Source organism: Ixodes scapularis, unplaced genomic scaffold (assembly GCF_016920785.2).
Source record: "Ixodes scapularis isolate PalLabHiFi unplaced genomic scaffold, ASM1692078v2 PGA_scaffold2__306_contigs__length_199485367, whole genome shotgun sequence".
Classification (NCBI taxonomy): domain Eukaryota; kingdom Metazoa; phylum Arthropoda; class Arachnida; order Ixodida; family Ixodidae; genus Ixodes; species Ixodes scapularis.
In genome coordinates, this window is record NW_024609857.1 from 35,354,255 (window position 1) to 35,380,717 (window position 26,463).

At 42.9% G+C, this 26,463-nt stretch overlaps 1 protein-coding gene and 1 long non-coding RNA gene across 2 annotated transcripts; both read right to left on the reverse strand.

The window, feature by feature from the left end:
* Positions 1-1,487: 1,487 nt before the first annotated feature.
* Positions 1,488-5,588, reverse strand: LOC121836355. Its single transcript, XR_006077893.1, has 3 exons — positions 5,503-5,588; positions 2,732-2,942; positions 1,488-1,634 (listed from the first exon to the last, which is right to left on the reverse strand). It is a non-coding gene; the product is annotated as an uncharacterized LOC121836355 (long non-coding RNA).
* A 37-nt stretch (positions 5,589-5,625) lies between these two features.
* LOC121836444 lies at positions 5,626-25,559 on the reverse strand. The gene is made up of 7 exons (XM_042291343.1): positions 25,448-25,559; positions 9,726-9,812; positions 8,911-9,061; positions 7,777-7,892; positions 6,671-6,818; positions 5,733-5,824; positions 5,626-5,649 (listed from the first exon to the last, which is right to left on the reverse strand). Exons 2-7 carry the CDS (start codon positions 9,750-9,752, stop codon positions 5,626-5,628), a joined length of 558 nt encoding a protein of 185 aa, XP_042147277.1. The 5' UTR covers positions 9,753-9,812; positions 25,448-25,559.
* Between the last annotated feature and the right edge of the window lie 904 nt (positions 25,560-26,463).

Below are 26,463 nucleotides of genomic sequence, written 5' to 3' on the forward strand. Positions count from 1 at the left end.
AGGGAACTTCGTATGTTTCGTATTTTGATTAGCGCCACTACTCCGCACTGCGCATGTTTCGTATTTTGATTTGCGCCACTACTCCGGCGTGGTTTCAACGGTGGAGGCAAAATTTACTGTTGTTGGCGCAGGGCTTGTTTCTGGTTTGCCGGGTACGAACTGAAATATATCAAAGGAGTCCACAAACACAGCGCAACCGTCAACGAGCGAGCAATGTGCTAGTGCTACAAGGATAGGGATGTTGATGAGAACAGAACAAAGAACAAGCATGGCCGGCGTACAGAGTATTTTTCTGTGGTGAAGTTGGTTGCTAAGTATTTGACCGCAGTATGCAAACTTTGCAACAAGGAGTACTCCGACAACAAGTCTTCGTGTTCAAATCTGAGAAAACACATCCAGTTCAATTTTTGTCTTTATTCTTTTCATAATATTGACTAATTTTCCAGCTAAATTATTAAGTTTGAATTTACCGCTATGGTGAAAGCCCGATTGATTCGTGTCTATATTTTTTTTTCTTTCAAACATTAGTTTTTCCTTAATTTTTGTGTTATAGAAAAGTAACTGAAAAGTAACGTCGTTACTTTTTGAAAGTAACTGTAACTGTAACGAGTTACTTTTTTGTTGCGGTAACTGTAACGGTAACTTCGTTACTTTTTTGTGAAAGTAACAGTAACTGTAACGAATTACTTTTTAAAAGTAACTTACCCATGACTGCCCCCAGGTCACGTGACCCCCCCCCCCCCGAGGTCAGGTGACCCCCCGGAGCATATTAAATAATGAGGGGAGGAGGAGGAGAAGGAGGAGGAGAAGGAGGAGGGGTCTACCCTCCCCTCAGTACCCTTCCCTCCTCCTCCTCAAGAGCTGCGCTCCAATTCGGCGTTACACGGAGTTGTAAACGGCTTTCACTTTTTTTTACCACAATAAAGCAGCTTGGCCGGCATTGTGAAACCTGTCTTGAAAAGCGTGAAGGGGGCAATACTGTGACCACAGTAAATGTTTGTTAAAGTCTTCTATTGTGCAGAGCACGCCGTATTATCGAACCTGCTTCAAAGCTATGTGAGGAACAACTGAGAGGGGAGGAGGAGACGAGAGAGCGTGGGCACACTTGAACTCTGACTCGATTGATTAGTGGGAATATGCATAACTAGCTGTCCTTGTCTCTAGTTACTGCTCAAAAACAGCTGAACGGGAACTCCGAAAACCGGACGTACGTCGTTCGAAGATTTGAACACCAATATTTGCATTTTTTTTTAGTGTGTCAGAAACACTGTGCAGTCTTTACACTGTACAGGCTCCAAGCAAGTGTAAAACGAAGCGCAGTTCTCCTTTTCCCCACATGAGCCGTGTCGATCGACTCTCGAGGCGATAAGTGTGCACACATACGGATCTTAACGGGAATTCCCAGTGATCGGACCGCGGCTGTCATGCTGACTCTCACCATCGTTGTCGAATGGAATGCTTTCTGGTAGCCCATCTGGAAGACAGTCCTGTGTTTATGCACGTGGGCGCGCAGGGGTGCCAGGGACGTGACCAATACCCAGACCCTCAGGGTCACAGGGCGGCCATGTACAGTCAGGCTGCGGCGCGGCAGTTGCTGCGCAACGACTTTGCCGCCCAGGAGCGCCGGAGACAGGCTGAAAGAGGTTGGGGCTATGCTCATTTCGGGTTTGCCGTTAAGATGTTGGAACAATTGAAAATATCTATCATTTTACCGCCGAAATGTTATTACGAAAGGGGCAAGGGTTGCAACAGCGTCCATCAACGGCGATGTGATCCTGCAACTATGCCAAGTAAACATAAAGTGATTGCGTTTTGTGTATGTTTATAAAACCGGAAGCTAGCTTCAATGGGCTTCTGGTGTCTCGGCTGTACATGAGAAATTTAGCCAGAGCAGCACAACCGCTAGCCTGGAGATTTCAACATGCACCACGCAGTAGTGATACACGACCTCACGCCGCTACGATGCTCATCCAAATCGAAACGGACAGGGGTGGGGATTAAACACGGGATACCTGGGTTCTGCAACGCGAAGCTTTCGCTTCACGTGCTCCGAGCTGCGGTGCGCTAACACACTAGAACACCGATCCCCCCCCACCCCCCCCCCCCTCCTCCCATGTAAACCTGCGTATACCTCAAGAACTTCATAGACATAGAGAGTGGCATGCTCATCATAATGAAAGCTTGTTGTTAAGATTTTTACTGGTAACAAAGGCAATGCTGATCAGTTATTTAATTATGCGTAGAGCGTTCAGATGAGAAAAACCCAATTCCTGTCTATTTGTATTTTAATTTTTACTACTTTATATTTATATGTGCTTTCTTCGTTGCTAGTGCAACACGTTTCGAAACGGAAGTGTAATGTGCCCAGATCCCTACCAAATTAAAAGCAAAACCATGCGACGACTGAAAAGTCTCACCCTAATATTGATCACTCACAAAGTACAAGCCACTGTAGTTTTCTCAGAGCTTTGAAAACGCACAACATGGCGGCTACCGGGCATCTTATAATTAACCCCAGCCTAGTGAGATTGAGACATAATTCTATAAGGCTGATGATTTTAATCACCTTTTGTCCCAACCGCCATGATACCGGTGGCAAAAGAAAACATGCCAATTAATCAATCAATCGAAAGAACGCCGAACAACACAACACGCCATGCCCTGCGTTTCTTGAACTGCCTGTGACAATTGAAGACATCGTGATAAATCGCCAATAGCGCGACCGTCTTACACTTTCTGCAGGAGACCGACGTCGGCAAGTGTAGCCCCAGAAATATGCTGGGACTTGGGCTGACGTTTCGAAGCCGACCTCATGGGCTTCAGCTGCCACCCGGAGCTGGTCAAAGGATAACCCACTGCTTCCGCCACGTCCCTTAGCTGCTGCGTTTGTTCAGGAAGCACGAAGCATAGGGGCAGGAAGGACCACAACTCCGGAGCGTCGGCTGCAATGGTTCAATACGCGCCCACGTAAACCACCTTGTCGTCGCGTAAGCCAAGATAACTTACGCCGAAACGTAGTCACTCCGAAACCTGTAAGGTATACTGCCGCCGCTACCAAGTAAGCAGAGGGAAAATTACCAAGAAAGATACCAAATCCATGAGACATAAGTAACCCCGCCATGCGTTCGTACACAGTTTTGGTGTGCTTAAAGTGTACGCAATTTTCGGTCCCTTTCTCTCCGCCTGATAACGTTGCACTTGTGTCATGTCGTTGCCTGCCGCATCGCTGGTGGTGGCACAATAGCTAAGCTGAGGGGGCCTCCTGCCTGATGAAGGTCGTTAGGCAGCCACGAGTTGTGACTAAGACAGCAGCCCTTGTGTTCCCTTGTCTTTTTTTGCCGAAACTTCTACAACCTACCGCCAGGATTGCGACATCAGACAGCATGACATTCCGGCTCTTGAGACGTAATGCAAGGGCGGTGTAAGACGCTAAGCAAACCGTTTGAATTCCCGCTTCACGCCCCACTTCTCGGGCAAAAAAATAGCAAATTGTTCCCCGCCGACTTACTAAAAAAAAAAAAAAAAATTCGGGAATCGATTACAGCTTAGGAATCAGATAACACTACGTTCTGAAACGTTGGCATCTAGGCACAACCGCCAGTGCAACGTTTGAGGAAAGACTTAGCATTTGGCGATACGTAGTTGGGTTTCGAATTAAAGAAAACACCCGCTTTGCTTTTTTTCTTAACATCTTGTACTTTAAAATAGTGGCAGAATCTAGGAAGAGGTGCTACAGCCATTACGGATTGATTATCTACAACTTGTATTCATTTAGGCACTTTGCGATGATATGGTACAGACGTGTCTTAACCTAGCAGTAGCCGTGTTCATTCTGCGGTTTGGAGAGAAATACGTGAACATGATATCGTAATTTCACATGCACAGCTCGTTAGCGGAGATGGCCCCGTGAAGCTCTGGAGTGATTTTGACTTTCTGATAACTTTATTAAATATCTAACGACAATTGGCACCTGTCATGCTGCATGGTAAACGAATAGCAGCACCTTTGACATAATCTGTTTTCGTGCCTGCTATCTCCTGACGCAATTACTGCATTCCCTTCTACCATTGGTGCACGATAAAATCTTACTCGGGGAAGATACACTTTTGGCGCATAGAGAACCGCATATCTAAACAGCGAATATTTCGGCGCCCAATTATCTTGACTATCAGAAAGTTTAGTAATAACAAGTTACGATCACCGTGATAGGTGCGCCGCTGAGCAAGAACAGAATAACGCTATTAATTTCCGGGCTGTAACATGACATTCATTAATCAAACTTGGCGACCTTCCCATCTGCATAGCTCGTGCAAAGCAGGACCATTAACTCGAAGTTGCCACCTGAGGCAGATACGACTGCCGTGACTCGCGGCGGCGTCTGGGTCAACGAAGCCTTCTAAGTATAACGCAATGAGCCTGGCACTGTAGAATACATGTCTAGCTTCTTTGCTTCGTACTACATGAAAGAACGTCTCCCGGGTCAATCTTTTATAAGTGGCGACTGTCTCTCCACGATTATCATAAACGTTTTTTCTTCGTGCCTTAGGCAGTTGAAACCTGGATATCGGAACCCTGATGCCGGGACCTGGTATTATAAAGGGCGGCTTCATTCTAAAAGGATAATTGTATTCATCCTGCTCCCGGTTTTAAATCGCGTTTCTTCCGCTATCACTACTACTGCGTATTATACGATTATCACTTGTTTTAATATTACGAACACTGACCAGAGTTTCCTGTTTCAAGTGCCAACGTTCAGCTTCGCAACTACGCTTTCTTTCTGCACTGTGGACTAAAAACAAATTGTCTTGTGTGTTTATTTAGAAAGTGGAAAGGCAGCCCCAATGAGCGTCTGGTGTCTGAGCTTAAGAATATTAGCCAGGGCAATGCGACCGCTAGCCTGGGGTCTTTAACGAGCATCAGACAGTAATGATGCACAACCACACGACGGTACGATGCGTATACAGGTAGAAACGGGCAGGAGTGTGAATTTAGCTGCATACAGGATCCCTGGGCTCGGCAGTGCGAGCTATCGCTCCACCTGTTCCAATCTGCGGTGAGCTTGGAACAGGCCCCCGGTACCCCCGTGATCTACAGCGGTGCGTGCTACTGCGTAGCTTACCAACTAACCAAACCAGCCATGTGCTCCTCGTGCGCTACAATCTCACGACCTCTGGTAAGGTTAAGCGAAAACTGCAAAGCGTGTCTTGCAGAGTAGAGATATCTAATGTGTAGCTATTTGAACCAGCTGAATATTGCAACTGAATGCTGTAGTCGTATGTAGCTGAAGTCTTCCAGAGTGTACCATTCCCATGACCGTTCAGGACAAAAGAGGGTGCACCGAACAATAGGTGCGCCCAGATGAGCTCCACGCCCAACATCAGTGGGTTCAGTCGTGTTTTAGAAATCCATTTCTGAAGTGTCTGCAACCACGCCCCAGACGGCTCTTCAACGTGAGAAAAATGATATATCGGAATGTAATATTTTTTTATGGACATTACGCACCTTCATGCTTCCGGAGGGTGTTGACGATATTGCATAAGTTGTTCGCCCTACCCAGCTGGTCACTCAAAGGGTCATAATGGTCTGCCTAAAATGGAATTCGAGATCAAATTGTAAATCCGAGTCTTACGCATCACGCAGACTGAAGAGCTGAGAATGTGTGCGCTCGGAGAAAGCAAAAAAGGCCCAAAGGTGCACTCATTTTTTTTTCTTTCTTCCCAAAATCTACTCACCATTTTATGATACCTGACGTTGCATTGCCGACTTTTATGCTGATCAATGCAATTTCCCAAGCAGATCCACAAGACGTCGCTGTCGCAGTTGACTGTGCGAAAAATACACAATGAAAGTAATAGTTACGCAGCATTTGCTGTTTACCTTTGACGGCTTATTTTTAGGTAACACACGCCTAGCTCACTAGCTTGAACTTTTTGCTGCAATACTACTACGTGATGGAAGCCACAGAAACCTTGTAAACCAAAGCACGTTCAACCATATATTAATTAAATTATCGGAGAACCGCGAATTTCTAAGGCTCTAAGTGACGTCATGAACAGCTTATTATTATCCCGAACACTCCAAAAATCTGTGTTAAAAGTCTATCTGAGGTAGCTCTACCTAGGATACTCCGATGAAGAATGTTTAGAAGACTCTCCCTCGCTCCCTTTCTCTCTTTCCCGCTTGCTTCTAATTTTAGCGAGGAAAGAAGCAGGCCTTCCTCAATTTATTGATAAAAAAGTATCACGTGTACATGTGCCATTGTCTCGTTGCTTATTTATTTGTTTATCGACATACATGTCTGTTCATTTATTTTGTCATTCTGAAAGTATCCGCCGATTACAAATTATGGACATAAAATATAACTCATGCGACCACCAAAAAAAAAAAAAGAACTATAAAAACGGCATGTATGCAAAAAGTGTAATTCATTCGTATAAAAGGACCATCAGTAAAAAATATACATAACAATGTATTTGCCACATCTATTTATTGTATAGGAAAACAACTATGCGCTAAAGATATTAGGTTTATAAGATAAAAGAAAATTTTCTTGAACGCAAAATTAATTAGATTTTTCGACCTAGATAGGAGAACCAATGAATGCGACAAAATTACTTGTCATATACTTCTTTTTTGTTTGTCAACTATAGAGAGCAAACAATTTTCTCACCCGTGGCAAGTGCGTTAGTTGAAGAGGTTTGGATAACCTTGTACCCTTGCGCTTCGAGCGTTTTCTTGAAAAGCAATCGCACATCTGAATCGTTTCCTGATATCACTACCGTGTCGAACCTCGACCTCGACAGCTGATCCTCCTCAATCTGAAAAAAAAAAAAATGTTGCTAAATAAAATAATTAAAATATTGTTTTTTTTTCTTGTTTTTTTTTTTATGGAAATCTGGAACTCTCTGTGGAAAGCTACTTAGCCGAATGTTAAAATTCGTCTTCATTCGCCTGTGAGCTTATTCTACAATGTCTTGTATTTTTCAACACCGTAATGCGATGAAAAATTTATTTTAATTATTTTCTTTACACGTTCAACGCAGTAAACGTAGTTCTGACATAAAGAATCGACATTTTCGATGTTCCGAAGATACACTCATTATTGCTAGATATTTTTTTTAAGTATTGACTTGATCTAATAAAAGGTCATATTTTTGTATCAAAGAAATTAAAATGACCAAAACTGTTTAATTGAAAACACAAGTAACTACCTCGTTGTTTCTACGTGGAGCAGTGTTGCGCAATCCGTTCCACCTTGTTTCTAGTACCGAACACTTATTAGGGAGCTTTCTTAAGGTGCCTCACGCCATCTTTTGTACCTTAACCCCCTCCCCCCACCCCCCCAAAACAAAAAAAAAACAAAATATAAATATATATATATATATATATATATATATATAGCTAAATGTTGATCGTTATAGGAGTGTATATCCGGGTCAAACGATGGCAATACTGCTTCATTATTTTTGTTTGAGATCTTTAACATTCAAGATACAAAAATCCACGATTCATTTAGATACACTCAGAAGACATATGAGGCTCAAACAAACCTATTTTCTTGCGGTGCTCTTTCCAAGCAATTATGCAGGCAAACTAATATTCACATTACGTTATAGTTATTTCAATCACAATGTTAACTTTTATTTTTGTATTTGAACTTTTTCGTTTGAGGGTGGGTCTTATAAAAGTCAAATGTTTACTACCGCGGTTATAAGTAGTACTATGTAATAGCAAAAAAAAAATAGATCACATAAAAACACTGAACTACGTACTTACTCCAAGGAGAACGTCTAGCAAAACTCGACTGGTCTTCAAAAATTCCTGGTCGACACCGACACCGTTTGGAATCGTACTCGACATGTTGGTGTACAATGATGCTTGCCTTGTTCCGACTGGGTTGGAAACAATAAAGAACGCTTGTAAATTTAATCAGGACCACGAGATTTGCTACTATGATGCCAACTGAAGACAGTTGTTGTGCCTTCAAAAAGAAATCTAAAATGAATTTTGATGTATTTTATATACTTCAATAATATTGAAAATGACCAACATAGAACCAGAACTTAATAAAGTATTTTTTTTTAAATTTAACTTTGGCGAAATTGTGAAGTCAAGCTGATTTATATGGGAAAGGATACAAGTGCATTCCAAACTAGCGGTGAGGGCGAGTGAGTTCATTCTTACAAATTGGTGATACAGCGCGCAATAAACCAGCAACATTCCAGATGTCTGTCCAAAAAACGTAATCACCACGCCGGGGGGAATTAAAATGAAGTTTCAATATTCACTCTTTGTTTATTTATGGTAATCTGAAAAAGCTGTTTGCGGTAGAGCAAAGAAGAAAAAAACGCGCAACCGACAGAGGCGAAAAAAGATGTTTGTTATGTAGTTAATTTAGATCTCTACCAGCACCGTTTTTTCAAGTCTATATAACGTTTAGGATTATGCCTTTCGTCTCCTCAGAAAATATGTATTCGGTCAAACAATGTTTGTACAATTCTATCCTGGACTCAGAAATCTTGGTGTTTGCAAGAGACAACGGGCAAATTATAGCATTTATGATAATAAAACAAGAAGTCACTTCTTGCTTAAGGAGGTATTACAGAATTACTTCATACCAAGGTTTTCTTCCTCGTAGTGGCTCCATGCGACTTATGGTTTATGTAAAGACTTTGAATGAAACTGTATTGCATATCACTAAAAAAAAAAGCTCGTCGTCGCACTAAGGTTGACAGATAGCGAGTGGTAAAATTTAGTCTTTTATTTTATTTTATTTTTTTAAAAGAATGCTTAACCTTCGTATTTCTGAATTTGGAGGGTTCTTCGGCTTCGCCTGGCAGAAACACATGCTCTTAGCAAAGCGGTTGAGACCTTTGAGTGAGCAAACTTGTGTGAGGTGCATATACTTACCCTGCCGATTCGTCTCGTATCTGACACTCTTCAGAAGCGATGCGAGGTGGTTACTCAAGTAGACGGAGAAAAGAGCAAAGGCGGAAAGCAAGACGACAAGGTACCTCGTTGTTCTGAACTTGTACGTCCCTGGTAAAAGTCTGAAAAGCATCTGAAAATTTAAGGCATTCAGGTTGTTTACCCTTAGGCCCCCGAAATTTTAATTTAAAACATCATCAAGTACGAGCAAGATTTTTATATTCAAATACTGTCGCAAGTAATGGCCCAGGACTCTAGCATTTTTTTCATCTTTGTTTGAAACAAAGCTTGCTTCCAACAGGAAATCGAGAAGAAACACTTGTTTGTAAAAGTTTCACACGGCGCGTTACGCTTACTCAGATGTATATCATATTTCTGTCAACGCTTTCATTTAGGGGCAAGTTTTCTCAATTTTAAGGAGAAGATATGATTATTTCTTCTTTTTTTAGCTCAATATATTAAGTTAGATTTATATTTGTTTAAACAGATAGAGGGTGCTGAACATTCAAAACCAACCACCATGCCTACATGCTCAAAAGCTTCCTTATGGTCTTCAACATGAACGACTTACGTCAAATCAACACACCACCCCCGAAAATCCTCAAAATAGACCACATGATCAAGACATTCTTAGTGAGAAAGTCAAGAAGAGAAGAGGTCACATTGACATAAGATATTTTGTTTTTCAAACTCAGGCTCAAAATTTGTCTTTCAGATGTTGTCGGGCACTTTTGCATTTAACACCAGCCTTTTACGAACGCTGTCTGAAGAAGTAAGACAACAAAAAAATTACGTACCTTTTTCAGTTTGGCTTTCCGTTTCATCTCAAAGCATGCGTTGTTCGTTCCGCTCCGCAATGTTGACAGCCCGCTCTCATGTCAGTGCTTCGAATTCATCCAAATGGAACAATTAAAAATGAACAATAGAGTAAAACATGTGCAGAATGCTCTATAATCAAGGTTTCAATGTTTCAGTATGAAATCGCTGTGCCAATGCTGACCATGTAACCAACCATGTAAGCGCACACGTTAATTCAAATTGATATGCAGTCCTTTTGCTCAAAGATTACAAAATTAATTACAATAGCAACCGAATCTCCCGCTCATTGTAAAAGAATCCAGATGCAGCTCCTGATTTGGGTACACAGACGCACAAAACGCCCCCAAACTTGCCCTCGCGTCTAATCGCCAGCACATCGCGCGTAGAGCCAATCCCGTTGACAAGCGATTGACTGATCCCAGGTCCAGAAACAAGGCTGGCCAAACAACGTTTGTTCCGGGACACTCACCACGACGTTCCACGTGCTCAGAGTCCCAGAACAAACCACATTGTGTTTTTAGATCCAACGTTTCTTAGATCGTCGACATTTACCAAGCTCCCTGCGGTTGTCACAGTGACAGGCTTTTCGTGTACACAGCGCGGAAGGCCTATCACCGTGAACGGATCGTCTCATTCGTTGTGTACGTGTGATGCAAGTTCACAATTCGTCCATTTCTTCTTCTCTTTGCCTGCGTCAAAGTGTTCTACTCCACTGCACGTTCAATCGAGCTTGAATAGTTTGAGAAAGAGAGAGAAAGAGAGAGCAAACGTTGAACGCTTCATAAGATCCGCTGACACCTGGTCCACTAAAAAAGGAAAGCCGTAAAAACCGAACCACGTGATACCGACTTTAATGAAGCTGCCAAGAGAATCGGGGTGCTGCCGAGCACAATGAGCCAAAACACGTAATCGCAAGTAATATATGGTTGTGCGTCTCGAACAAATACGTGGACAGGGATTTATATACGAAGTTTCGGGCGGACGCCCTTCTTCTATCGTCTATTACGTGAAGAAGGGCGTCCGCCCGAAGCGTCGTGTATATATCCCTGTCCGTGTATTTTTTCAAGAAGCACGACCATATTACTCGCGATTACGTGCAATGAAGCTACCCTATTCGACATATACTTTTTTCTACAAAAACGCCGCCGTTTGTAAGGGGCTGTGCCGCGCCATCTTGACGGACGAATCAGACTTGATCAAAGCAGGTCGCCTGTATGTAATCTGCCCTTTCGTGAAAGACCGAGGTTACGGCCGGCTCCGAACCCTTGGTCATTTAATGGCTCCGGGACAATGAGCCGGCTAACGTCCAACCTTTGACGGCACGACATTGAAACCGCCAGAGATTCCGCAGGAGATTGCGCCGAGCACAGAGTTCGCCGTTCGCGTTTGTGGTAGTTATAAAATGTTATCATCAATATATCCCGACAAGGTGAAGGGAGATGAGCGCGACTCTTCTGGATTCAAGCGGGCTGACGACAGTTTTGCGAAGTTGGGGGTGATGTCTGGCTATAGTCATCGGTGTGCTGGAAATTGCACGAAGAACCGCGTTCGGAACTTGCGTTTGTAGTAGTTCTAAAATGTTATCATTAATATATTTCGTGAAGATGAAGCCAGCTGACTACGGCTCTTCTGAATTGCAGTCCAACAATGACAATTTTGCGAAGTTGGGGTGATGTTTATAATTATAAATATCGGTATCTTGTAAAAGGTTTCACTTTTTTAATTTCTTATTTGAAACTTGGCCATCCCCAATATGATAGGAACTTAGGAAGGTGATATTTTGTATTCAAAACGCAAGTTTATCACTTGAACATCACGGAATTTTCTAGCAGACTAGTGACTGATAAAATTTGTGTTTGATTAATAATACGCCCGTTCTATTAATGAAGAGGAACTAAAATGATTAAGCTACATTTTAGCAGGGCTTTAAACCGACTAAAATGTTTTAAGAAAGTTATCGCTGACCGTTATTTAAGTAATTAAAAAGCTAATCAGCTTAACAAGAAGACTGATGGAATTGTTAACGCCGCGAGATATTAAAAAAACTACATTTTAGGTTTAGAGATGACATGTGCTGGGAGTTTTATAGCTATGCAGGAGCAATACATCTTACTGTAATCATTCTTTTTGTTTTGTGCTTAGCGTATATACAAATGCCATGGGTTGATAACCTAAGCTGGGAAAAAACAAAAGGCACACTCGGGCAAAGAGTTAATAATTCCACCTTAAGCTGAGACAGCAGCCAAAGCTTAACGCGCGAGCTAGCCGCGCTCCTGGCTTTGAGACATGCATTTCTAGCGCGAGTGCTCGTTAATTTCGTTTCATTTCACTTCATTTGTTTGTGCCTCACAAGCGCTCCAAAGGAGCGCTTGTGAGGCACAAATGAGGGGTGAAATTCAACAGTATACAATAAAAACAGAACAGTGAAAATATTAACAAACATCATGCAAAAAAAAATATAATATTATGAAAACACATGGAAAGCATACATATCAATTTACCCAATATAGAGCACACGCAGATTCAAAGCAGCGACATCGAGCTCTCTCGTGCTTGTGGCATGGGCTCCAGTATGGGAGCTAGAGGTCACATTCGTTTTACGCGACTCTTTCTTAATAAGAGAAATATGCAGAACCTGAGCAACTGTTTCAGACGAGAGGCACACGAGTGAGTCACTGAATAGACGTAACGCTTAACAACGTGTTAACCGCATAGCTTAAAAAATGAATCAATAAATTGAACGAAGCACTTTAGAGGTAGAGTACAGTTAAATCTATGTATACTTATGCACATGACGTCAAGTAGACAGCTGCTAAGTGTTATGAAGGTAATTGAAAAACATGGTGAGATATGTGCCATTTAGAATCAAAGTTTTTTTTATTATTTCAAAGTGGGACAGCAATTTGAGGTTATGTAGGTTCCTAGCAAATGTGACGATCTGGAGAATGTGACGTCCGGGAAAGTATTCATGTGTAGTTCGACAACGACAAAGACGGCAGCCGTGACAGTCATGCATATATACTCTTGATAAAATAATCAATCTAATAAGACAAATTCAGTAATGAATGCATTCATTGATTAGTCGGAACGTTAATTGACTACTTTCACAGTCGAAAGGTTTAGTAAAATCCGTGGATGTGATTTATCTGTATTGCCTACGCGTTCGTTATTCGTATTCGCCACGGGGTAACAAGACCACATGCCGGAGCATGTGCCTATAGTATATTGTCAATAACCATTGCTCTCTTTTTATCTGGCAAATATTTTAGAGCACAGTGGTTTACTGATTCTAAACTAATTATTTATGTTAATAGTGGCTTATGTAATAGTCTTTAACGTAAAACCAGATCGGACGTGGTTCGCGAGGACCAGATTTAGTAAAGTTCTGCAGCCGTGTTGACTCGGACAATACAGGATACACCGATGTATTTTCAACTTTTAAAATAAAAAAAAACACATTAAAGTCTGAAGAAACCCCAAACAAAACGCCATTAACGAATAAGGCGGCGTAATTTTATACTGCCATTATCTCGTAGGTCGGTCTTAGAGTTTGTTTTAGCCCTTATTGCCAGAAAACAAAAGTTTATAACGACGCACTTGGGATAGTGGTCTAACAGTATTTCGTGGAAACAAAAACATACGGCAAAGGTTTAAGTTCCCTTTCCGCTTAAAATATAAAACAGTGAACTATAAAAACAAAATGTCCCTGCGTTTTTGCCTGATCAAACTTTTTAATCGATTTCCTGCTAGAATTTGAACCGAATTGTTGCTCGGAGCGGTTCACCAATCGATTAAAAAAGAATAACGGTGTTTTGTGTCGCTATATAACCACAAACGTTTACGAAACTAATCAAACTATAGAATGACTCGAGAAACAGAGCCTTCACGTTTCTTTGGGTTTAGATTTCATGGTTTAGATCTTATTATGGAATTCCAAAGCGAATCCGTAGCACTGCGAACATTGGAACGTGGGTTTTGTCGTTTGATAAAAGATACCATTCGTCTGAAGCATTTTATAAGTATAACAGGAAGCTGGTGACCCGGCCTCGTCGCGGCGGTCGCCTATTGCTCGCCGCCACCTAGCGGTAGCCGGCGCAGAATCATCGAAAACTAATGGCGACTAACAGCACAGGGAACAGTGTCCCCGTCTTAGATTACGACGGGATTTATGGCGGTTACGAATTCGGGAAGTACTTCCATGGTGCCAATAAGACAAAGGGAAAACTCCTTCACTAATCTGGCCACGTGTGCGACGTGAAGGAGGTCCGTTTCGACGGGCACGTGGATGTCACGGCGCGCCGCAGACGAAATTGAGCGCTCCCGCAAAAAACGTCAAGCTTCGCGTAGGTATATCTTAGTTGGTGTTGAGTGGACTGCGCTAACGATGTACGGTTATTGCTTTCTGAATCAGCTTGACAACAACCGGGTGATTGTTTTCGAGCCGTTCCTCGATTCCTAGCTCTACTCTTTTCCTGTAGGCTGATGGAAACATCCAAGGGTGGGTTGTAGCTTGGGTGGGCGACAGTGTTCGGCTTCTCGATTCCAGTAAAATGTTTGCTGAAAATTTTAGAGTTTGCCGTACGTGTCCATGTTGTTCCATCCTCGCTAGGAAACGTTAATTGGGTTATTCGTCAGCAGCTCAAAGAAAAACGCGAACTGTAGGGTGAGAAGCGCCACTTGCTTGCTTCGACGCATAAGTCGCACCTCGGTCGCGCGGCGCCCCGCCTCATACGACTCGAAGGGAAGCCGCAAAAATTCGTGCCGTGCGCGTTATTGTACGTACTGTTGCAACCGTGGCTTTTTCTGGTGCGTAATTGCCATCTCAGAAATTACGGCGCTAACCCGCTACAAAGCACAACCAAAGCAGCAACTGGCAGGAGCTTCCCGATGAAACTGACCCGTTTGCCGCCAGGGGCGCCCTGGTCGGGGCTTGAATTAGGTTCGCCAGGTTCCTATACCTTACAACACAAGTTTATTATATGTTGTACCTTTTGCAAAAAAGAAAAAAAGGACTTTAAGATGTTACTGTAAAAATAACTGTGTGCAATCGTAACTGCAAATGCGAGGCAAATTTCGGATTGAAAATAAATGCCATGCTAGCCGAAAATGATCAAATTTCATGTTTGCTTTGAAAATCCGGATTTATGTTTGAGACTAATCAATAGAGCATTTCGAAGCATCTTAGCTCGACATACCGCAAACAGCGTAAATTAATTCATATTTAAAAAAAAAATTGTCAAATGTGTTGTGTCGATGTTTATACTACTAAGCAGCGATCATTATGGCGCGTCATGCTAAAGAGGTTACACGACGACAGTACGCCGGTTGGATGTCTAAACAGATCGAAATGTCATTAGAGAAGTGAAAGGTAGGCGCAATGGAAATGCTCTACGTCCGCGAACCTATCCACAGTTTCCTGGTGGACAACACCGGTCTTTACCTGGGTGTACGTGCGACTGCAGTGTTCCTTGCCGCAGCCGTACCGGTGGAAGTTTTCGAAAAGAGAGAAAGACCTTTCAATGGAGCTTTTAGTCTGATCCTGTTTCGCGTGGAGCGATACCGCTGTCGGGTGGTCATGTTGCCGTCAACCAAGCAGTGCCAAAAACTGCATCGTCACAGCGCTCACCGTTTTTGTGCGTTTGTTCTATCACCGGCTAAACCAATCACGCACAAAAAAATCTGACGCGATCCTGCCCCTCCCCCATTTTTTGTGCCTGATTGGTTGAATTGGCGATGGCAAACGCAAATATTAATGTTGAGAACTCTGGCGATGCATTTTTTTAAAGCTACTCTATTCATTTATTAACAGAAACAACCTGCAGCGCCGAAGCATTATAGCCAGCGAAACACAAAACAAAACACATACAAACATAAATACAATGGCAAAGATACAATAAATACTGTTTAATAAGAGAACACACACAAACTTTTGAATGTTAAAAAATGTAGGATGCTGAAAAAAAAATATCCTACGTCATCTGTAGTAAATGCTGATGCAGGCAATGAATTCCGGTCCGTTACTGTACGAGAGAAAAATTAGTATTTTTTTATAATCAGTTCGGCAAAATATTTCTTTGATCTTGTTACAATGATCTATTCTGGTTGAAATATAATTTGGTAATTCAAAATATTTATACATATCAATTTTAGTTAAGTTACTAAATATAAAAAAATAAAAACTTTAGACGAAATTTCTTTCTCCTCAAATTCAATAGTTCCCAACCAATCTCACGTTTTATTTCTGTCACACTGGATGCTCTATCGCACTTTCCCGATACAAACCTTGCAGCACGGTTTTGGATTCTTTTTTTCTATTTTAATGGCAAGGTACACTTGGTGCGGGTCCCACAGAACATGCGCATATTCAAGCATCGGTCTTAGCAAGCATCAGTAAGCAGTTACCAAGCGGCAGTAAACAGTTGATTCGGTCTGTCGTATCGTGATGTTGACTGCGGTCGCACTAAGCGTGAAACGGTTCGTAACATTAGAGAGTTATAGGGACCGCTTTTACGCATCCAATACGGTACTGAGCATGTGATTTCGCAGAAGACTCGCACTTGCCCAGTTCGAAACCGGGAGGCCCATTGTACCGAATCGGACGTTCGAAAACGGTTCCCTAAAACTCCCTATGGAATTCAGGGTGGCACTCGCCCTACACGGAACCTGTTTTTCTGTTTTCCTCGGTCTTGAAGATTTTTTAAAGATGATTTCTCACGACCTTTGAATGACCCCTTTCACTGTTCTACGTAAATGATTTTAAAGATTTTTTTTTTTATTGACGGCATTGACTGGAATAGCACCTATTGCAGCATCACAAAAATGTCTCGGTTGTCATTGTCAGTTGCGAGGCACCTCAGTTATCTCTTGATGCAAGCTCTTTCGCCGCACTGCATGGATGCGGGCGAGTGTAAAGGCTATGTTATACTCCGGCGTAACGCGCGCGCAAGCGAACGCTGGCCGAAGTCGGCTACGTCACGTCAGTCACGCCGCGCGCATCAAAAATTCGACTTCTTTATACTCCGGCGGCCCTGGCGGCGCCGGCGGCGCGCGTCGGTGGGCCGCCGGCGCGGCGCATGCGCAGAATCTGACTACGAGGGCACGTTTCCTGCGAGGGTGCGCCACTTCCGGTTTCTTTTCGTTTCGAATAGCAGACGAAAATTCTCGCGCTTCTTGAGCATCAAGTTCGAGCGATGGCGTGGACGTACCTTGCACGACGAAAACTCGCGATTGCACTGTTGGTACACCACCTGCGCCGCAAGCGTAGGCGTTCAAAGTACATACGGTACATCTTTGACAAGCGCACGGTCTACGGTACTCAAGCTTCCTCGTGTCGTAGACACACGGGTGAGGACGAATTCCCTCGATCAGCTTCTCGACCGACCGAGTCCGATTCTTCAAACATGACGCCACACGGAGTGGTGCTCGTGTCGTCTGCTATTGCTCGTATTCGCCGCGCTTCCCGCGCGAGGGCTGCCGGGAGCCAGCGCGTGATGCATCCTGGTCCGGCGTCGCTGGCGCGGCCGGCGCGGAATACGGCATGCTCCATTTTGGCGTCGAGGCGGTCAGGCTGCGTCGAACGCCGTTGGTCGCGCCGGTTACGCCATGACGCCGGAGTATAGAGCGTCGGGGTTTCGCCGACGTCACGTCGCTATGACGCGCTCGCACGCGCGCACGCGTTACGTCGGAGTGTAACAGAGCCTTAAGATAATCATCTAGCTACATGACTCATCAAGTGCGCATCAAGCACGACCAATCATTTTAGTGCCCCATTTCTGCACATTTCCCTACCATAGAACGCGGTGTTGTCTGAACGTCGTGACACGCCGACGCGTGAAAATAAGGACTTGAGCAACGCGATACCAGAACGCAGACTTCAAAATCAGAAATGCCCTGACCGACACGGCCCGAAGAAGACGCTGTCACCAATTCATGGAACCAAGACATTCTTATGTTCGTAGTCAACAAGTGCCAAAAAAAAAAAAAAGATCCCATGGAAAGCCCCCCCCCCCCCCCCCCCCGCCTCCTTCTCACCCTTTGCTTTATTTGTGATGTATTCCGAAAAGCCAAAACTTGTCCTCACACCATTAAAAACAAAATATCATAAACAGAAAACAAGAGACGATAAAGAGAATCGCAGGTACCCATATTCATTGCTATATTAGTATATTATTAAAAAAACAATAACAAAACAAACTGCCTAGCATAATCATAACCAGCAGGTGCTTCATCCTGTTATTCATCCTTCAAGCTTGCATAATCGGTTAATCATAAAGTTAGTGACCGTTCAAATGCTAACTGAAAGAGCACCAGAACAAACCTCATAACAACCGCGGGATTGCAGGCATCGTTGCCCGCTAACATCATAAAGATGCTAAGCACCACGTTCAAAGCAATACCTGCAACTGAACACAGAGATCGAGCGGTTATATACTGCTACCCTCAAAAACATAAAACCATCCCATCCCGTCTCTAAACAAAGTAAACCTGGAGGTCACTGAAGATCGCAGCGAGTTTTTAACACAGCCGCGCGCCACGTGTAGCGTGGCGCGCGGCTGTTCCTAAACATCCAACCCGGACTGCTAGCAAGAACACCCTCGCCAGTGCGCGAAGTCGTTCACGCCTCAGCTGACAGCGTGGTGGGGGCCGCGAGCTCGCAGGACTAATCGACCGCTCTCCTTTCATCACCTGACTCCGCTCTCTGCGCGTGAGCATATGGATGGGAGCGCGATCAGCTGGTGAAAGACAAGCACACGACTGGTCCAGCGTTCGCGTAGCTTCCAGCATACTGTCAGCTTAGTTGTGAAAGGAGCATAGCAGGTAAAGGACGGTCAGGTTGACGCTTCAAGGCGGGCACGTGGTTTCAATTTATACATTTGGGTGGGCCCAGTGAGGCGGCGTGTTTCGACACATCTGCTCCGGAAATGCGAGCACGCTGTATCCAGAGGCTTCCTGATATTAGTACGCAGGTCCCTCCCGGTTGCCGTGAAATACTCGGCGTTGTTTCAACATCTGGGCCGCATCTGTACAAGCTAGGGCGGATGGCGGGGAGAAGGCGATGAGCGACAATCGAGTCTTTCTGTTCTCCTGGAGGGCAGGGTCGTTGATCAAGGATTACTGGTGTCGTTTTGTTATAAATGGGGTCAAGCAAGGTTCTTAGAGCAATGAGCTCTTGTAACCACACTAGTTGTTTTTTTTATGTTTCGGTTGCCTACAGAAGGGCTGTGAAATTAATCACTTAAGGTATACGAATAGATTGATTAGTCCATCAATCGTTGTATTTCTGTTTTCCTTATTTTTTTCTTAATTCAATCTACAAATTTTTGCAATATCTGCATGCATCATACGTGTCGTATCGCACCAATTTCCGCTTAGAAGTTGGAATGTCGTGGCGTCGTACAAACATCTATTCCGCCTTAGTTGAAAACCCTTAGAAAAGCGGAAATAAAAAACGGGCACTTGAGACGTTCTCCTTCTCTTCCTTGTCGTCGTCTGTCAATACCTCAGTCTCGGGTTTTTCACAAAAATGGAAGACAACACAAGTCTTATTTATTTCCCCTTTTCTCTGGGTTTTCAACTATGTCGTTTAACCGGCTCGCCCGCGCTCTTTCCCTTCATACAATTTATTCCGATTTTTTTGTAAAAAAAATGATTAAATAAATAACGATTGCATTGACTTCTCTGCCTCCAATGCTGTCATACCGGATGCTTCTACGAATACTTTCAAACATTCCTAATACAATAAATTGAATGCAAAAAAAAACAAAAAAACCTGTCCTGGGGGACATGCTGCCAGGATCGGCAGACGACAGGGATTTAACAAAAACACACTAACTAGCAATATAATTACGTAAAAATCATTAATTGATCTTTAAATTTATGCAATTAAACATATAATGCAGATGCGAAACTTGCTGAGCGTCATCAAAAACCCCCCATATCAGTTACTTTTAGGACGATTTGGAGTACGAAAGATCATTCTACCGCACCGGGATGCGATAAAATTATCTTTCGTGCGTCAGGTACAAGGTCGGCGATGCGAAAACACGGGCGATAAGAATATTATCAGCGCCCGCTGATAATATTCTTATCGCCTGCTGCAAGGGTGGTAACTTTTTAACGTACCCCTGCATGCTTCAAGTCGTCATAAAATCAACTAATTTAGAGGTTCTCGATGACGCCCGGCAAGTTACTAAGGGTGTTAACATTCACTAATTAAAAGTTTAAAAAGTAAATTTTAACTATCGTATTTTCCGGACTATAGTCCGTACCCGGTGTATAGACCTTTCCAATCATCGCCTTCTGGGCGCTGCCATCTTTGTCTGCTGGGCTGTGGGACGCATTCTGAGCGTCATAAGTAGCTCTCTTCTACGAAATATGAGACGCCGCGCATGCGCCAACAGCCCAGTGACTCAGCATTTCTCGCCTAGGTGAAAAGCGTTGGAAAGGCCTATAGTCCGCAAGGGCAAAATAAAAATCAAAATAAAAACTTTTGCTTACACTGCAAACGTTGCATAGTCCTCACAAAAATCAACTTTCATACTCAAAACGCTTTGAAGAAAGCTTGCTTTATTAAAACACAAAGCATCTTGAAACAAACTGCATAATTCGCACTAGTTCGCCTTTGGTAAAGGTCCAACTTTTCCGGACTATATAGTCTGGAAAATACCGGTAATTAAATTGCTTATTAGTATGCGTGGTTTCTTTTTCTCAATTTTGTCGGTTGTTGAGACTGAAAATTTGTTCCCAAAAATAGTTTCTTTTTTTTTTTTTTTTCACGACCACCTACTTTTTTAAAGCATTCGCAAAATACAATAATTACTTTCAAGAAAGCTACTAGTGCCTACATCTGCGCGTCTGTGCTAAACCACTAATGTATGTAATACCTCCGGGCACTGATAGAATAATAAATTTAATAACTACTTCATTAAACGCTCAATAATGTTATAAAAACACAGCTGCCTACACAAACATGCGAAAAGCTTGTGGTCACGGCGCACACTTTACGTTTTACTGAACAATTCCTTCATAGCATCGACCGGAAAAGGTGATGAATTCGCCTTAATAATATATGCTTTTGGTGCAGAGCCTTGCAGCTTGACGTGCGCTGTGCCTATAGTTCTTAAGAAATATAGTGTCATACTCCGTTTCAGCATATCTTGGCAAAGAGCGAAAGCTGCGGACCCCCATTGGTCAATCAGAAACGAAGCGAAGCATGTTACAGCTTTCTCCGGAGGAGTGCTCGGCGAGGTTTTGTTGCGACAGGTCTTGCTCCAACGCTCTGATGGGCTTGCGGGGGGGGGGGGGGGGGGGGGGGGGGGGGCGTAGCTTTTACTGTTTTTTAAGTCATGACGAAACGGAGTGTAATATACACTTAAAAATGCCAACCATCCTAAAGCATACAGGGGGAGAACATTAGCCACCATTCGTAAACATAGCTTCTCCTAGTGTTTTGAAATTCGCAACCTTCCAGACACCCTGCTAAAAAAGAAGACATTTACGTTTTAAAACTTTCCAACAGTGTTTGCATTTTACGGATCGACCAAGAAAGCCGCTTCAAGGCTTAAATTTCTGCAAAAATAAATAAATAAATGCGCGCCTTGCATCAGCTCTTGGGGCATTTGGGAAGAAAATCCTTTTTTTTTTCTCGAAAGATTCATTCCATACACGGTGCAAAGCTTTGCGGATCCCTCTTCAGTGTCGATATTTCAAATCCGTGACTGGATCTCCAACTCACGATGCGACACATGGCGCCTCGGAAAGTAATAAATTAAGTCTTCGTGAAAGCTACTGGCTTATCCTTTGAAATTTTATAGATTTTATAGACTTTTCTAGTGTATGTCGCGCAACGATATAGTACTCTTCCATAAAGGTAATAACACTAATCTAAAGCCAGGTTGGTTTTATTTTTATTCCTCCATCGGAAGTTTTGATTTTGATTTTCACAGTCATTTAAGGTGGAATAAAAAAGCTATCGGTCTTATATAAACTCAGAAAAGACCATATTTACTAAAAGCAGTAGCAGTAATGGTAGTGGTGCTTGCCGACTGGTCAATGCTGTCGAGAGAAATAGATTAACTGCGCATCAGTAAGATGTTTAGTGTGATGGGATCCATGGGACTTTCAATGACACACGGAGGCGCCGGTGTACGATATATTTCAGTTCTGATGCTCGGTATAAGAAAGGGTGCGGACCACTTTATTGCACTAAATTCTCATGCTTCAGAGATGTCGGCGCCGTTAAAGAGAGGTAAATAAATTGTCAAAGTAGAACAGTGACCACCCTCATTGAATAGATGAATGGTGGTAATGGTCATAACCTTTGTAACGGGCGGCAGCTTGCCTCACCTAGCCTAAAATTTCGTCATTCCTTCTTTTCTAAATTTGTATGAATTTGGTTCTAAGTGTTCCCATTGCTTATTTTTATCTGTATTTTCACCCCTCCCTAGCTTTTTTTCCACTACTCTTCCAATCTCCTCTTAGTTACCACAATTCTTTCCCTATCCATTCGTTCATTCATGTCTCCGAATCCCAGTGCCCCCTCCAAATCCGTTGTCATACACCCTAACAGGGTGGGACAAAGCCCAGTGCACCTAAAAATGACATGTTCTATAGTTTCCCTTTCCCGGTTGCATACGTCGCATAGAGTGTCTATTTCCTGGAATTTAGCCCTATATGTTTTTGTACTTTGCACCTCCGTACAAGCTGCAAACAGCAATGAGCTCCCCAATGAATTATCATACAACTGTTCCTTCCTTATTTCTTGCTTTTGTGCCCTCTTTATTGTTAAAGCTGATTTTCATGCATTCTCTCTTCCCACAATTTATTCTGCTCCCTTTACCCTACTTTCTACTGATCTATGGCTCCATCTCGTTCAATGTATTTATACTTCAACTTGCGGGTTCGGTTTGTCCACTTAGTGTTTATACATTTCATATATAGATACTTGTACACTTGTCCTGCCCACAGGTGTATCCTCAATTTCAGCTAGTCTTTGTTCAAAGTTTACTTTACTGATCGTTTCTCTACTCTCGAAAGATGCCGAACCCATATGCCATCATACTCCCTCATTTGGTGTAGTCCCATGTGACCCGAATGCCAACCTACCCACAGTCCTTTGCTATATCTCTAAGCCTTATATCTGATATAGTTCCAGTGTGCCCTGTGTTCCATAATAGCTGAATCTCGTTTCCCCTTCTTTATTACAATATCTTCATGTCCTTTTAGATACTCTGTTCCCTCATTTATCCATACACCCACTCATTTGTACTTTTCTACATGATTTTTTTTGTTAGCTCGAAGTGAAAGCTATTTACGGTTATGTACCCTTGCCAATATTATGAGCATATCAGCGAGCATGTCGAAAAAAAGGCAATTTTCCATGAAGGTTTTATTAATCCATTAAAAAAAAACGTTTGAAAATTAGTGCTTGAAGCATTTCTCTTTAAATAATCGGATGATTGTGCCAAGAAGTATCGGTAGTAAATCTGAAGGTGACAACAATTATTATTTGTTTCCCTTATTTTTATCTAATTCCAGAAAATTAAATTATTTTACACAGCACTAATTCAAAATAATTTTTTTTGGAGAATAAGAACGCCGTTTTATATACAGACTTCTGACGTCACACAAGCTATTTTTGTTATAAAAAGTGACATAGAGACATATCTACAAGCTTTATATGCGTATATAAAAATTCAAAATTATTCTTGCATACCAGAAGCCGACAGTCGGCTGTCCTAAGTAATAATCGTCAGAGAGGCCGACGTTTATAGTTTTTACTTATTTTTGTGAGGAGATAGCAATGAACCGGAAAATCGGTGGTTGTGCACAGGTAACGGGCTTCTTTGTCTTTAGAAGCTCAGTAAAATTTTATTTTATGCTGCATTAAAACTTACTTTCGGGTGCGCGGAAATACAACTAATCACACCAATACAGTACATACACAAATTTCTTGTTGTTTTGTCCGTTTTTTTTTTTGTTTTTTTTTGCCGTGTCTCCGGTTTACGATGGAAGTTCTTCACCAGTTCGCCTGTGCCTTTACCCTTTCTTCGTTAATCACAGTCCTCTACTTGTTCTTCTCCGCCCGCGCTTTTCTTCATTTAGGTAGCGCGCAGTTAGTGTGTACTTTAATGAGCAGCGGCACTGTGCCCTTGACTTTCCATTAGTCTCAAGATGGAAGCTCTTCTAAAGAAACGAACACGCGCCCGTTTGTATGCACTCGACACTGCAAAAAACGTACACCTTGGAACATCAACAAAATTGTGAAGACGTTTCAAAGCTCCACAAAATGTCATGTACAGCGTACATGCCTTTCTTTTTTCATTCGCTTTGTTTTTAACACAGTCACAGCCTGGTTATTTTTTTGTCGACTTCGTCACTCAAAATGCTGGGTCTGAGGATTTTTGCCCAGGTACTTAAGTCCGGGCACCTGGCTCTGACATTTACCCTCGTTGACTGTTTATCTTGTGTAGCCGAGTGGACGGCAATTGTTTCTCTTGTTGCCGAGCGTCTGGCAGGCAATTATTACTTGTCCGCACATGCTCTTAGCAGACGAACACCGACTTTAATTACGTGTATTATATACGGGTATTTGTTTCGATAACCAACTTGCTTTTGTATATTGAGTTTTTCTTGTGAAGGAATAATACCATTCATATTATTTATTTAGCCACTGCAGATACGAAGTTCACGTGTTTTCTGCTTGATTATGCGTGTCTTTTTTTGTTTGGTATACTTCCTTGGGTGCTAATGGTTTTCTAATACAACTTTCGGCTCACGATGAGCCTTTGTCTTCGTACTATATCATTTTTTGTTACAAATGGTGCTATCTGAACGGTCGAATTACTTAAAAGTCACATCGCCAACCTTAAACGTTCCCATAAAAAGAGGGCGACTTGCTCTGCATTAGTCGGGATGACCGGCGTGGTTAAACGATACATTTATTTAGAAAGAAAACATGAACGGACCGACAGATCAGACCTTCATGTATGTACGTCCATCTATGTTCCCTCTCTGAATGCATATTTGTGTCCTTTGCATCTGTCGGAAGAAAAACAACAACGCCACAAATTTTGTGAATTATGAGAAGCTTGAGGGTGTTTATGACTACGTACACCTGCGTATACATCTTGAAAGCGAAGTATGTGTTTTGATACCAATAAAAAAGCTTTTAGAATATTTTAGACGTTCTTGCTATGATATTTCGAGTCATGGTTTTGATACTTGAGGGAAAAAAGAAACACAAGAAAAACGCCAAGACTGAGGCCTGAAACAGAGACTGGAACGGGTTTCAAGATATTTTAACATTTTTAAGGTAATTGGATAAACATAGCTGCATGTTTTCTTGCTGAATATCTTAACCCAGACTTTTTGGCTGCGGTTCATTTTGTTAGAACAAACAAAATTGGGGCGCTTTCATAAAATTTAAAATACTCAAAACGAGGGAAGCATTTTTATATTATTCACAAATTCGACCGCTGCCTCAGCACGCAGATCATAGATCTATATATAAGAAGAGAATTTCGCGCTTCTCACTTGCGTAATGACGAGCGAGATGCAACGACTGCCTTCGAAATTAATTGCAAACTAATGTTTATCAGAGTGCTTTAGATATAAACGCGCAAGTATTCGGGCTACATTTAACGAAACATTTTAAGCAGTCTTTTAACCACGATAGGACAGAGTAGAAATTTAAACTCACCTCGTCTCCCGGAACGTCCACGCGTCCGTGCTCCGACCGCGTCTGTCAAAACAGAGTCAAGACGACTCGCGGCGGAGCTCGAAAGCCGAAGCCACGGTCCGGACCACGACCGAAACACCGAGTGAGAGAAGCGGGGGCTTTTCGCGGGATCATTCTGCATCCGGGATGCCCACTGCTGTGCTCCTGCTCTTCCCCCCCCCCCTCTTCCCTCCCATCCACGGCAAACTCCGGCAACTTTCCTTCTCTCCCGTTGCCCTCTCTCTCTCTTTCTTTCTTTTACACACATCCTTTCCCCGGGTGCACTTTTCTGAGCGAGAGTGAAAGGGAAGAGGCTGTGCTCCGTTTCTTATGACGACAGTCCGCGGCGGACGGTACGGCGCAACCCATTCAATCGGATGGATCGCATGGTCATGTGGTCATGTGACGCACACGTGGTATCGGATTGGCTGAGATACGTCGTAGCTTCCGCTGCACGTCGCTCGAACGGTGCGCTCCGCGAATAAACAATCAAAAACAAGAAACGGAGACTTGTCTCGTTATCTTTTCTTTTTTCCTTTTTAGTTTCTTGGAACCCACCCACCATCTTGATTTGGTATTTTCCAACTAACAAAAGAAATAAACATCCGTCATTTTGTTTCTTCTATACTACCTTTATCCCTCCCCATTTCTGTTCTCTTTTCCGTTTCCTTTGTCTTGTTTTTGCTTCCCATGTTCAAGTCTTCGCCAATTTAACGATCGCGCAGCCGGCAAATTTTTGTCGACTTTTCTGCATGCACAGCTGGAACGCGGCAGAGACATAAAGTATTTTAATAGCTATCAAAAAAAAAAAAAAAACTGCCGGGTTAAGCGTTGTAGGAAAGACGAGTTGTCGGAATACAGGATATTAGGGACCTTTAGCAAACCGTTGCCGTGCTCCGCGTACCGCACTACCGGAGCCTTTGAAGCATGCTTTTAGGCGCGCGCCCTGGTGGTACCGTGACTGCCGGGCGCGTGCTTAAAAGCATGCTTCAAAGGCT

Excerpts from the sequence above, each read along its gene's own strand:
- LOC121836444 (XM_042291343.1), bottom strand. The coding sequence starts at position 9,752 with ATGAAACGGAAAGCCAAACTGAAAAAG. Across the intron at positions 5,825-6,670 it reads AACTAACGCACTTGCCACGG|TCAACTGCGACAGCGACGTC; the intron begins GTGAGAAAATTG and ends TTTTTCGCACAG. Across the intron at positions 5,650-5,732 it reads ACGTCAGGTATCATAAAATG|CTCTTCAGTCTGCGTGATGC; the intron begins GTGAGTAGATTT and ends ACACATTCTCAG.